General features: G+C 39.8%; 1 protein-coding gene across 1 annotated transcript in view; it reads right to left on the reverse strand.

Annotated features, from left to right (window-relative positions):
* LOC126470620 (nucleolar complex protein 2 homolog) overlaps positions 1-14,789 on the reverse strand; it is a 160,892-nt gene that overhangs the window by 126,751 nt on the left and 19,352 nt on the right. The window contains exons 2-3 of the mRNA XM_050098583.1: positions 6,592-6,791; positions 324-424 (exon numbers count right to left, since the gene is read on the reverse strand). Of these exons, the coding sequence (XP_049954540.1) occupies positions 324-424; positions 6,592-6,791 (301 nt within the window). The remainder of the gene's footprint in view (positions 1-323; positions 425-6,591; positions 6,792-14,789) is intronic.

The raw sequence follows: 14,789 nt of genomic DNA on the forward strand, positions 1-14,789 counted from the left end.
ATTTTGTGTGTATGTATGTGTTTGTGTTTCTATCGACCTGCCAGCACTTTCGTATGGTAAGTCACATCATCTTTGTTTTTAAATATATTTTTCCCGCATGGAATGTTTCCCTCTATTATATAAATAAATATATAATTTGTTAAAGACATTCACTGTTCCATTAAAATTATTTCTTTTGTCTTCCTTTCCTCATTTTGCAAATTTAATAGAAACAAAGAAAATTAATTTCACAGTATGGTAATTTGGATATATTCATCACAAATCTAAATTCTTACAACACATATACAAAAACAATTAATATCTATTATAAACATAAAACATACTTATCAGTTTTCAACTTTTCTCGCCACTCCTCTACCATTTTTAATGTAACAAGACCTGGTGGTTCTGGAACAGTTTCATCATCAGTTTCATCACTTGCCACCTATGACAGAAAATATATTTTTATGACACTTTTGAGATAATAAATCTGTCAAAACCAAACGATCTACTATCATCCACGAGAAGTTGTCATTACTTAACAACATACATATTGAGCAACACAGAGAAATTCATAACAGAACGCACCTTTACATACTGGCTCCACAGAGAACTTAGCTAATGTACACAGAGGCACAATAACCAAAAACTCTATATGCAATTGCAGTCTTTCTCGGCGTATTCCACTGATGAATTCTTCTCAGGTTATCAGCTGAGAGGTGGTGTCGTCTAGTCACAACGTTTCAATGAGTTTCATACCCATCATCTTCTGTGAAGTCAGAAGATGAGGGGTACGAACCTCATTGAAACGTTGCGACAAGACGACACCATCTCTCAGCTGATAACCTGAGAAGAATTCATCAACCAATAACTCTATTTTTATAATCTTATTTTGCATCCTCAGAACTCATTTCTATTAAGAAATATTCCACATTATAAAGGATGTGAAACTGCTGCTTTGCCAAAAATCTACAGATATTCCAAGACACAAATTTGCTAATGATAAAGAGTTATTCAGTTTGCAATGACCCAGTTTGGCATGAGTTCTTTTAGGTAGAATGTTTCACATCATATGCATGAAAGTCAGCTTTATACAGATTTGAAATAAAATATGCAGAAAATTGGAATCTGTCTACACATTGCTGATACTAACATTTCAATTTTTTAAAAATTTAACTTTTTACATTGCAATAACTAATAGTCTAATTTTTTGAAAGAGATGCAACATGATATACAGGACATCTAGTGAAGAATGATTGTATCTTACAATGCAGCATTTTGTAATGTTTAATCATTCCTCTCCATCTCTATAGCTGAGTGATCAGCATGTCTGACTGCCATGTGGAGAAGGAATTTTTCCTTGGTGAGAGAACTAGAATGGGGTCCACTCAACATCATGATGACAGCTGACAAGCTACTTGAATGGGAAGTAGTGGCTCCAAGGTCTCGGAATCCAACAACCGCCAAGAGAATGTCATGTTGACCCTTTCCATACAGCATTCAAATGGTGCCATATGTCAGATGATACGTCAGCTTGGCACTGCATGGTCCTCTGGGTCTGATTGTAGAGTTTAGTTCTAATCAATACACTGAAAGACTCCCTATGTTGCCCAAACTGAAACTATCATGTATAAGCCAGTCAAAACTGAAAGCAATACTAACATTTTTTAGATATAGACTGAATAGGAGCAAACAATTCAGAAGTACTACCCAAAAGTTCCAGCCACGCAGCAACAACAAATAAGGGACAAACTACTCAATTTGTGGAGGAACAAATTACAGATTCTGTACCAGAACAATATAATAGCCTACAATGCCATCCCTGTAAAGCACTTTTTAGCAGAAGAGAGTATTCTGCACTCAGATGTCCTCAACATTTCCTTCTCAGCAAGAAAACTGTGTTGATGGTCACGCATTTTCAGTATGTATATGACATGTACAACAAAATAACAGAGCTGTTGCAAGGAAGTAACAACATTCCTCTAAACAATGGAAGATACAAATTCAATGGTGCATAGGGAGAGGAAGGTTAATGATAACAACCCAGTTGAACAAGATGGTTTTCAAGGAGATCACACCTGCACATACCAAGCCCTCAATCTCATACCCTTCACCGAAAAAAGCTTTCACAAGAAGGCTTTAAAACATATATATTATTTGTTGATTTAACTGCAATTATGAGGGGACTCCTAAAGTTCCTAGAAGTATCCCTGATACAACTCTAGCTCAGCTACTAAATAATATGTTAGGTAATATATTTTTCAAAATTATTCTAGAGGAAAATCAGCAAGCAAATGATTCTGAAGTTTGCTTACGCACATGGTAACCAAAGAAAGACTATAGATGAAACTGAAAGAATATGGAAAGACAATAAATTTTCAGTCTGGTGGCAGTTTAGTTAAGTTTTTTTGCATGTCTGTGGATCATATTTGCAACAACCTATCATGGTGCAGAACATGTCAGTAGGTCTTTGAATAAGATACTTACTTGTACTCTTGTTAGTGGCTGCTCAAGTCTACCAAAGTAAAACAACGTCCACGTTTCTATCTCAATAAAACAGGTCAACTGCCAACTGTAAATCAATTTAAACGAAAATCTGTAAAATGCAACACTACCCTTAAGTATTTGGGTGTCACACTTGAAAGGTCCTCGACTTGTTGATTGCATTGACTAACAGCAGAGCCACAATGTATTTAACAAAGCCACGCAGCTTGTGTTCACTGCAGTTAATATCTGTACATTATTCAGGAACTTGGTACTGTTGGAAACTCCCTTAATATTAGGCATAAAAGGAAAATTACATTAATAATTTTAATTAAATGAACATAGGGAATGCAGGCAACAGTAGACAGAGATTATCAAAAGAAGACAAAACGCTAGTTTTTGGAACCAGATGTTCCTTCATCTAGTTATGGCCAGTCCCAAGCTTTCCTCCCTGATTATATCCCAAGTGTGACATCTGACAAGCTGCAATCCCAATAACAAGCAATAAAAACTGCACTGTCAGGAGCACATACCGATCTAAACAACCTTTGATCTGCCTTGACATATGTGACAGACAGCTCACAGAATCCACACAAACCATGGAATATGTGAGGACTTTCTTTAGAACTAGAAAGCAGCATCTGATCTACATTGCAGTTGCAGGAAGATATCCCAGACCATCCAACACATCGTTCAGGTGTGTACTCTCACATCACATCAAGCCAATGTGAAAGACTTCCTCTGACTGACTCTGGACACTGTTGTCAACACTGACAAATTAAATTTAATGATTGTTTCTCCATTTAACGAGTGTGCTGTATATGTAATACATCTGAACTGTATGTTTTATTTTTCATTAGTACTACAGTTTTATATTTGTAACATAGTGTATAACAACACCATGTGTTCCACCATATGCTAAATAAAAAAAACACACATTTCTTAATAATTATAATTTAACACTGCATCATGTGACACAATTTAACATCGCTATTTCATAGAAAGATGTTTTATAAACCCCTCTTAATCTGCAGACAGAAGAATGTTTGTTGGTTCCTCACTTGGGGGTTAAGGGACTAAACAGCAAGGCGATGTAGTTCCTCAGTTAAGAGAGAATTCATCTACAGTTAGTGATGTCAGCTAAATATTTGATTAAATTATGAAAATAAGAGTAGTGTAAAATCCAGGCACTGAGTTGACACATCAGTCAGCTCCCCGCAAATCCAAGAGAATAACTACCCACATAGCTCCATGTCTCTTTATCAAAGAAGAGGCCTAAAAATTGGAACTGTGCAAACATATACAACTCTGGATACTCAAACAGAATTCTGGATCATGATGGACCATGGTACAATGAGAGAAATGCCGAACTCATGTTTGTATTGCGAGCTATATCAAATGCAAAAGTCAATGATGCATAACATGGGAGTGACCAGTGGTCTGATGGAGGTCACTAGCTCATTGATGGTGAGGAGGAAGAGTAACACTCAGCATGGAGCCATGTAGGTGGTCATTCTCTTAGACCCATGGGGAGCTGAATAACATGTCATCTCAAACATGAAACGAACAACATGGCTCCCCACCATCAAGGAAGTAAATATACGGCCATGGTGTGGGAAAATACAAACAATGCCCTGGAACCCACATCTGTGAACAGTAATATTTTGGATAACATTCCCCTCTCATGCTCTGTCCATTTCGTTTCTAGCCAATGATGTGGGCCCATCAACAGCAGCAGTAGTAAGTTTAACCAATAACTCTTCTTCACCACATGTACAGGAAAAATCCCTTTCTAACCTATGACTGCTGGTTACCCAATAACTCCACTTCTCCAGCACAAGTGCGGGAAAACTCCCCTTCACACGAGAAGGTGACACTGGTCTCTAACAGTGCTTGATCTACAGTGGGCACACAAGATCCTTAAGTAGATCCCAGCAGATGAGCTGAAACGTCAATTTTTTAAGAAATACACTCCTGGAAATTGAAATAATAACACCGTGAATTCATTGTCCCAGGAAGGGGAAACTTTATTGACACATTCCTGGGGTCAGATACATCACATGATCACACTGACAGAACCACAGGCACATAGACACAGGCAACAGAGCATGCACAATGTCGGCACTAGTACAGTGAATATCCACCTTTCACAGCAATGCAGGCTGCTATGCTCCCATGGAGACGATCGTAGAGATGCTGGATGTAGTCCTGTGGAACGGCTTGCCATGCCATTTCCACCTGGCGCCTCAGTTGGACCAGCGTTCGTGCTGGACGTGCAGACCGCGTGAGACGACGCTTCATCCAGTCCCAAACATGCTCAATGGGGGACAGATCTAGAGATCTTGCTGGCCAGGGTAGTTGACTTACACCTTCTAGAGCACGTTGGGTGGCACGGGATACATGCGGACGTGCATTGTCCTGTTGGAACAGCAAGTTCCCTTGCCGGTCTAGGAATGGTAGAACTATGGGTTCGATGACGGTTTGGATGTACCGTGCACTATTCAGTGTCCCCTCGACGATCACCAGTGGTGTACGGCCAGTGTAGGAGATCGCTCCCCACACCATGATGCCGGGTGTTGGCCCTGTGTGCCTCGGTCGTATGCAGTCCTGATTGTGGCGCTCACCTGCACGGCGCCAAACACGCATACGACCATCATTGACACCAAGGCAGAAGCGACTCTCATCACTGAAGACGACACGTCTCCATTCGTCCCTCCATTCACACCTGTCGCGACACCACTGGAGGCGGGCTGCACGATGTTGGGGCGTGAGCGGAAGATGGCCTAACGGTGTGCGGGACCGTAGCCCAGCTTCATGGAGACGGTTGCGAATGGTCCTCGCCGATACCCCAGGAGCAACAGTGTCCCTAATTCGCTGGGAAGTGGCGGTGCGGTCCCCTACGGCACTGCGTAGGATCCTACGGTCTTGGCGTGCATCCGTGCGTCGCTGCGGTCCGGTCCCAGGTCGACGGGCACGTGCACCTTCCGCCGACCACTGGCGACAACATCGATGTACTGTGGAGACCTCACGCCCCACGTGTTGAGCAATTCGGCGGTATGTCCACCCGGCCTCCCGCATGCCCACTATACGCCCTCGCTCAAAGTCCGTCAACTGCACATACGGTTCACGTCCACGCTGTCGCGGCATGCTACCAGTGTTAAAGACTGCGATGGAGCTCCGTATGCCACAGCAAACTGGCTGACACTGACGGCGGCGGTGCACAAATGCTGCGCAGCTAGCGCCATTCGACGGCCAACACCGCGGTTCCTGGTGTGTCCGCTGTGCCGTGCGTGTGATCATTGCTTGTACAGCCCTCTCGCAGTGTCCGGAGCAAGTATGGTGGGTCTGACACACCGGTGTCAATGTGTTCTTTTTTCCATTTCCAGGAGTGTATGATCTGACCTAATAATCCAGAAGATTTTAACTTCATAATTAGAAAGTAGCCCAGTTTAATCTAATACAGGTAGAATTTGACTGTCAAGGAAGTAGGGCTCTTTTCCTACTGTATCTGATGGTTGGTGATTTGATAAATTATGTTCAGTTTTGCTGTGTTGTTCATGAAAAGTCAGAGAGAAAGAGTAACATCCTTTAAAGTTTTGAGAAAACAGACCAGTCATAGAGGTTGGTAGTGCTTAAGAAGTACATTTATTTTAATTTTCTGGTTTCAGTTAAATGTTGAGTGTATATTTTACATATATTTTTAAATGGATATATCTGCTTGCTAATGACAAGAAAAGCTTTACACATTTTCTGCCTTATTGTAAAATTAGTGTGTTTAGAGCATAGTTGCTGAAAGATTAGTGTAATTTGTAAGGCTTTATTTTATGACATTTTAATTTTTATCAACTGGTGTTCTATTAAATTGAAAAGAGAGTTTACTTGCATGGATAATATTTGAAGAATTAATCTTTTTGATTAGAATTGAGTAATATGATAGAAAAAGGTACATTTATGCAGCAATTTTAGATTCTTGTTTGGGTTACTGATGTCAAATAAATGTTTTTTAAAAGTTTCTCTTAACTTTCAGTTAACTTCCAGTACATTCCACTTCCCTAACTCCATGTCCTATCACTGTTCAGAAAGAATTAAAACCTGCAGTAAATTTTATGTTTACTTGATTGTTCTTACCTCCAATTCATCAGGTGGCTTGTGGACATCTTCTGCTTCATCATCCGATAACTCACTATCAGACATGTCAAGTTCAGGTGGCAGCTCTCCCATTTTTTTAAGGGACATTTCATTACTCATAAACTCTTCATTGTCTGTATCACTTGTGTGTTCAGCATCAGCACCATTAGCAACAGCATCATCACTGTCACTTATATCCTCTGAACAGAAAGTTCTATAATTAGTTAACAGAGAGGAGCCACATCAAAAAGTGTGTATCAGAAGATAGCGAATTTTAGTCCTACAGTTGCAACAATATAAACATCAATTTTTTTTTACAGGTGACTTAGTAAGAGACTTGTCCATATCCGTAGCTGGGTGATCAGTGCAGCTGACTGTCACGCAGGGGATCCAGGTTCGTTTTCTGGTACTGCCAGGGTGAGAGGAATGGAACAGAGTGCACTCAAGCCTTATTGGCCAGCTGAGCAGCTACTTAACAGAGGAGCAGCAGTTCCAAGGCCAAGAAACCAACACCATGATGACATGACGGCCCTCCATATTGCATCCAATGATGCTATTGGCCGAAGATGACATGGAAATCAATTGGGCCAGAATGTGGAACTATCTTTACCTTAACTAGTAATAGATTTGACATTATTTTCAGAAGGAATCTTTTTCTCTGCACTGGAGTAAAATGAAATTTTAAAAAATGCCTGTTATCACATCGATACACTTTTTTTTAATATTTGCATACAGTAATGTCCGTCTATTGTGTTTTTGATGGATAATGAATGTAATGTATGTACTAATGGCAGAAAGAAACTTTTATGTTGTATAATTACGGTTCACCAATTTTTTGATTTTTTTAAAACTTTGCTTGTACTGTGACACCTTGCAAATTGCCAAATGTCATGGGTCTATGTCAGTGGGAAGTACACTATAGTTTTGATGAGTGAGTTTGCGCGTATCAAATCATGACATAAATGGGTGAATCTTTTGATTGTGTTAACTTAAAACATTCGATTTCTTACACTGTGAAGAGACTACAGACTTCAGATTGTCACAAGAATTTGAATTTGCTGTGCCAAACTGTTTGAGGGGAAAAGGGGTATTAACAAGCACACAGACAGCTGGACAAAAAATGACAAAAAATATTATTTTATTATTTTTGTGTGATATAATTACAAATTAACAATTTTTCGATTTTTTCCTTTATTTGTGCTGTGAAACCTTGGTTCTTGCCAAATTTCATGATTCTACATCAATAGGAAGCACTCTACACATTTTGATGACTGAGTTTTCAAGTATCAAAGTATGTGACGTAAGTGGCCAAATCTTGCCATTGCACTGACTTAGAAGGTTAAATTTTTTATACCATCAAAATTTTTCGCTCCTCCGAGTGACCACAGACATTAGTGTGTGAACATAAGCTTGAACCTCATATGGCAACCTGTGCATGAGAAAAAGGGCTCTTAACAGATGGACAGACAGATAAAAAATGACAAAACAATATTTTTTTCGTTTGACATAATTACTGATTAACAATTTTCAGATATTTTCTTTTGCTTGTACCGAGACACCTTGCTACTTGCCAAATTTCATGATTCTAGATCAACAGGAAGTACCTTATAGGTTTTGATGAGGAAGGTTGTGAATATCAAAATATGTAACATAAATGGTCGGGTCTTCTACAGCGCCAAGGAACTATCGACCTCAGTATGTGACAGTAATTTTAACTTGATAGGTCTCCCGATACCTGAGGAAAGAGTTCTTAACAGTCGGATGGACAGACAGACAGATGGACAACAAAGTGATCCTTTAAGGGTTCTGTTTTTACAGATTGATGCACAGAGCCCAAAATGAAATGTCCAAGCTTTAGTCTATCAAGAAGCTTCATTACAATGAAAATCCTGCTGCACAGTGAACAATTTATTCTGGAAACACAGCCTAGAGTATTTCTTTACTACATTTTCTCTTCCAGGAGTTGTCCTAGTCTAGCGTGACATGCAGAGAGGAGACAGTCTTTGGAGTTTGGGTGAATAAGATACAGGTACTGGGAGACTGAACCTTTAAGCTGAGCTATGAGGCACGTTTAGATCCACAACTAGTCCAGGTTTGGATCTCAGTTTAACCTACAGTTTTAATCTGGACAGAAATGATGTTACAGGCAAGCAGTACAAAATGTAAACTTTCAAGCAAGGAAATCATGAAAACAACATGTAAGTAAAAGAACAGTGCCTTTTATTAGAACTTATCCTGACCAGACACATAAAGAGTTTGTCCGTTTCCAAAAGGCATTTAACATACTTTCTGTCCATTCAAATTAGGAATTAACAGCTTCTTTGATTTAAAGTATTAGTGTAAATAAGTAATCAACCAGAAGGTTTGCTTGAACACCACACTGCCACTCTTGCTCTATGGCAGTTGAGTACCCTTGCCTTCCTCAGATGTCTGAGTTAACTTAGCCATCCAGTTACACTGTGTAGTGTCAAGTGCCCAACTGCCAGAACCATAGTTTTTAAATATTTTTCAATGTAATTTCTACTACGAAAAATATCAACTAATGTTTTATCTTTGAATCCTGAGAATTGCCTTTATATTAATAAAACTTTCACATTGCTGATTTTTTCTTTTGTCACTAGCATCAGCTTGTTTTTTAACTTGAGCCAGACAGCTTACACAGCTTTCTCCCAATAGCACTGCTTGAAGTTAGATGTATGGTCAAATTGATCTACTTTCTTATTGTAAAACTTTTACTACCTGAGTAAATCAATGGCACTATCCACTGATTCATGCAATCAATATGATGTTAAATTATTACAACAATGCAAATCAATTCACATGTGAATAAAAACAAGGTAAATTACTGATTGTTTGTTCTCATTTGTATTTACTGAACCCCCTAGTGATGAGACTACTAATGACGAAGTTCAAGTATCCCATCCATACGGAACATGGGTCTGCTATGGTCAGGCAACAGTAAGAATAAAACAAAACGTACCATTACATCATCCAATTGAAATATTTAAAAAAATGTCCCTCCCATCTGCTTGTTTTTATTATTCATGGTATATAAGAAGTAGTATCTACAATTTAACATGGAATCAGAAACAGCATACAACCTGATTCCTTACATATACACTACGGTTTGTTAGATGTGAAAGTAACAATAAGTGACAGAAAATATTTGAGTTGACAATGAATTGAATATTTCACCCAGAAGGGACAGCATTATGAGGGCTGTTACTGTTGAGAAATACAAGTAAAACAGTCTCTGCATCAGTCACTAGTTTCTTTTGCCACTACTGGTCCACACAACTATCTTCAGGTGTAGAACTGTTTATTTACATGGCTGGGGTTAGTGAAGAATACAGACATCTTTTCACAATCACAGGCTCAGGGCAGTGTAGGTTTTCTGTGTCTTATGCTAATGTTAGAAACTGTTTATCTAGAAAAGGCACTTTAGAGGTTAAAAAAAAATATGAATTTCTGACAGTGAATTGTAAATGGTCTACATACTATTGTTTAGATACACAGATTAACTGGTGTCTACATAAATATGTTTTTCATTTTTAAAATATGAACGGGCTGTGCCAGAATAGTGACATGTGCACAACTCAGTTATTATATTAGGTAGTTGTAAACACATCAAAAAAAGTTTTGCATCGCCTCGGTTCCAAGCGTTCCAGAACCTGTACAGAAAATTGGAATAGAGATCAACATAAAGATCATTTCCACCCTTTCTATTGCTCATGAAAACCATACATTGCTTGTTGTACCACCATACAGCGAGACCTTCAGAGGTGGTGGTCCAGATTTCTGTACACTACTGTACCTCCAATACACAGTAGCACGCCCTCTTGTAATGATGCATGCCTGTATTCGTCATGGCATACTATCGACATGTTCATCAAGGCACTGTAGGTTCAGATTGTCCCACTCCTCAATTGCGATTCACGTAGATCCCTCAAGAGTGGTTGGTGGGTCACGTCATCCATAAATAGCCCTTTTCAATCTATTCCAGGCATGTTCGATAGGGCTCATGTCTGGAGAACATACTGGCCACTCTAGTCGAGCGATGTCGTCATCCTGAAGGAACTCATTCACTAGATGTGCACGATCGGGGTGTTAATTGTCGTCAATGAAGATGAATGCCTCGCCAATATGCTGCCAATATGGCTGCACTATCGGTCGGAGGATGGCATTCACATATCGTACAGCCATTACAGTGCCTTCCATGACCACCAGCGGCGTATGTCAGCCCCACATTATGTCACCCAGTGTGTCTAAGGCGTTCAGCCTGACTGGGTTGCCTCCAAGCACGTCTCTGACAACTGTCTGGTTGAAGGCATATGCGACACTTATCAGTGAAGAGAATGTGATGCCAATCCTGAACAGTCCATTCAGCATGTTGTTGGGCCCATCTGTACTGCGCTGCATGGGGTCGTGGTTGCAAAGGTGGACCTCGCCGTGGAAGTCGGGAATGAAGTTGCGCATCATGCAGCCTATTGCGCACAGTTTGAGCATAACACGATGTCCTGTGGCTGCACGAAAAGCATTATCAACATGGTGGCATTGCTATCAGGGTTCCTTCGAGCCACAATCAGTAGGTAGCGGTCATCCACTGCAGTAGTAGCCCTTGTGCGGCGTGAGCGAGGCATGTCATCGATAGTTCCTGTCTATCTGTATGTCCTCCATGCCCGAACAACATCGCTTTGGATCACTCAGAGACGCCTGGACATTTCCCTTGTTGAGAGCACTTCATGGCACAAAGTAAGAATGCGGATGCGATTAAACCACAGTATTGACCATCTAGGCATGGTTGAACTACAAACAGAATGAGTCGTGTACCTCCTTCCTGGTGGAATGACTGGAACTAATCAGCTGTTGGACCCCGTCCATCTAATAGGCACTGCCCAGGCATTGTTGTTTACATCTCTGGGCAGGTTTAGTGACCTTTCTGAACAGTCAAATGGACTGTCTGTGTTACAGTATCAACAGTCAACATGTATCTTCAGGAGTTCTGGACACAGAAGTGACGCAAAACTTTTTTTGATGCGTGTGATCTCAGTATGTTCAACCTTTTTTTTAAAAAAAAAAAAAAAGAGACCAGAAGGAAAACAAACATTTAACCAATATTTTTGTATCCAATGCTGCAGCACATTCATATTTCCCAAAAAATAAAAAGTTTATATAGCTACCTAATATAATACCTGAGTTATTCATACCTCAATACTATGGTCCAGCCCATTCATAGTTTAAAATTGAAAAACATGTTTATGTACATACTGTTTAATCTTTTTTCTATGTAACCTATGTACAAACATATCTGTAGCACGCACAGTATCTTTGAAGTGACAATGTAAATGTAATGTGCAGTAGGAGTGCACACATCAATCAATAGTATGCAGATCCTTTATGACTCTGCCGTCCCTATAAATACAATTCGCTGTCAGAAATTCATATTTTTTTTAACCTCTAAAGAGCCTTTTCCAAATAAACAACTTCCATCATTAGCAAAAAATAAACTACACTGCCCTTGGTCTGTAACTTTGAAAAAACATTTGTACTCTTCACCAATACCAGCCACGTAAATAAACAGTTCTCCACCAGAAGATAACAGTGTGAACCTCCGAAACGCGTAGTGGCATAATAAACAAGTGCTGGATGCAAAAACTGTTTTATTTTTATTTCATACTGAATTGAATCCCACCTACACTTACACTGACAACTGCACCCAACAAAGCATTATAGAGTACATAAACATCAAATCAAATACATAACTGATGGAGACAATCTCAATAATGAATAGTACAGTTGACTCACCTATATTAACTAGAAAATCAATTTAAGTTCAAATGATAAAGAAAGAGGGGTTTAAATAAGAAACACAATCCCTCAAATATACTGACAATATACTAACACATGCCATAACAAGAACTGCAAATGTTGTTTCAATGGCTGTCATAGAAACATACAAATCCTGCAAATTTTCGAACAGGGATTTAATGATATTTGGAAGGCACATGAAAAGCATCGATTGTATAGTCTGCAAAAGACATTTAAAGGGAATATTTTCATCCAGTTTCTCAATGAACATGTGTGAGGTCTGTTCAAAAAATTCCAGAACATAAGTAATTTTGTGCCAATGGTGTGCTGGAGCAAAATGCGGGTGATATCCCTACATACACCTGTGTTTAACGTGTAACTGTCCGAAGTTTCATTGTTGTATGTCTGTTAGTTATTGTTTGGTGCTATATTAAGTGGAAAGTTGTGCTGCACAGTTTGCAAATTTCAAGATGGCACAGTTAGAGGAGCCATGCATCTGCATTAAATTTTGCATGAAACTCAAGAAAACCTTTACGGAGACACACCAAATGATGCAGGAAGCCTATCATGATGAGTGCTTAAGCCATACTCAGTGTTATGAATGGTTAACGTGGTTTAAAAGTGTTCGGACATAAGTTATAGATGACCCTCGTTCAAGACTTCTTCAAAGTCTACCGACGGTGCTCACGTCAGGAACATCAATGAAATTGTGAGTGCCAATCGAAGACTTATTGTCAAAGAGATAGCAGAAGAATGAAACATTTCAATTGCCAACATGCCATGAAAGCCTGACACAACATCTTGGAATGCATTGCACTGCCGCCAGTTCTCCCCACAGCTCCTGAGTCAAGACCACCAGAACTGGAAACAGTGTTGGAAGTGGTACATCAATTGTGGAGGAGAGTATTTCAAAGGAAACCATGTACAAAAAGTAAAAGGTAAGCGTAGAAAATTTTTGGGACAAAACTCTGGAATTTTTGGGACATATCTCGTACATCATAAATTGCATTACGGAGTGCTTGACAATCTGACAAACAGACAAATGCTTTCATTTTTTACCTCTTTTAGTGTGTTCAGCCAGGTGTAGTCATAGTCGTCATTATAGCAAGAAATTTCAACAACCATTCTTGCTGTCATCTTCACACCTGTACACAACTTCACTGTGCTGCCACCCCCAACCTCTCCCCAATCACACACTTTTCTGAACTACATAGATGGGGGTTATCCTTGCAACACGTCCTTCATTCCTGTAATCCTCCTGGTCTCCATCTCCACTAACCTCCTGCAATCACACCCTCTTCCCCACAGTCTTCCTTTGCTCTGTTCTGTCACTCCTTCCCAAATCTCTCCTCCATGTAATCATACTTGTGCATTGCACGATCTCACCAGATCCGGTGCCCATGCGTCACATTCCTATGCTGTACACCTGCTGCCTCCCCCTCACACATTCTTTTCTTGAACACTTGCTGCCATCCTGCAAGCTGTCTCACCACCCTTTGTTCCTGCCAAATTGGAGTACCAGGATTGTGTAGTCAGATGGTACTATATAACTGCACGCACACACACACAGAGAGAGAGAGAGAGAGAGAGAGAGAGAGAGAGAGAGAGAGAGAGAGAGAGAGAGAGAGTGTTTTCTCATTCAAAAGCTAGTGGAGGGAGGGAGGGAGGGAGGGAGGGAGGGAGGGAGGGAGGGAGGGAGGGAGGGAGGGAGGGAGGGAGGGAGGGAGGGAGAGAGAGAGAGTTTTCTCATTCAAAAGCTAGTGAAGTTTTCAGTTTTGTTTGTGGTCTTCTATTGCTCCCTATGTGGCTAAACCTAATGCAGCAATAGCAGAGAACAATATACTCTTTTCTTTGCAGTGTAGCTATGGATACAACTCAAACCAGTCCAATTACAAGTAGTTTCATCTCTTTGAGGAAACTTACTCTTCCCAGATAGGAGAAACTTGGCTTCAAAAATAGGAATACATCCAGATGAGCCAATGTGTTTTCACATAGACAAGGTTCTGCATCGTCTGACAGTTCTAAGCCACAACTTCCTGCTTCACCTCCTTTACTGCAAATCATTACAGGAACACAAATATGCAACATGAAGTACCTTGCATGCATAACAATAAAATAGAAATTGATTTCAATAAGCAAAATATGTTCACAATGAGCATACTTTATGATTACATATGCATAAGAGAAGACCACTCAGTAGCTTACCAATAACAATGATTGTGGTTTCTTGTATGTTACTAGTATTACTATCATCAGACTGAGACTGGTCACTGTTGTGTGTAATGTCAATAACACTTTTTGTATTTCTCGACAATTATACCTTGTTCAACATTGTAAATGAAATGTTTCCAAAAGGTACATATCCTGATTGGTTAACATTAATAACATCT

The sequence above is a fragment of the Schistocerca serialis genome, chromosome 1 (assembly GCF_023864345.2).
Source record: "Schistocerca serialis cubense isolate TAMUIC-IGC-003099 chromosome 1, iqSchSeri2.2, whole genome shotgun sequence".
Classification (NCBI taxonomy): domain Eukaryota; kingdom Metazoa; phylum Arthropoda; class Insecta; order Orthoptera; family Acrididae; genus Schistocerca; species Schistocerca serialis.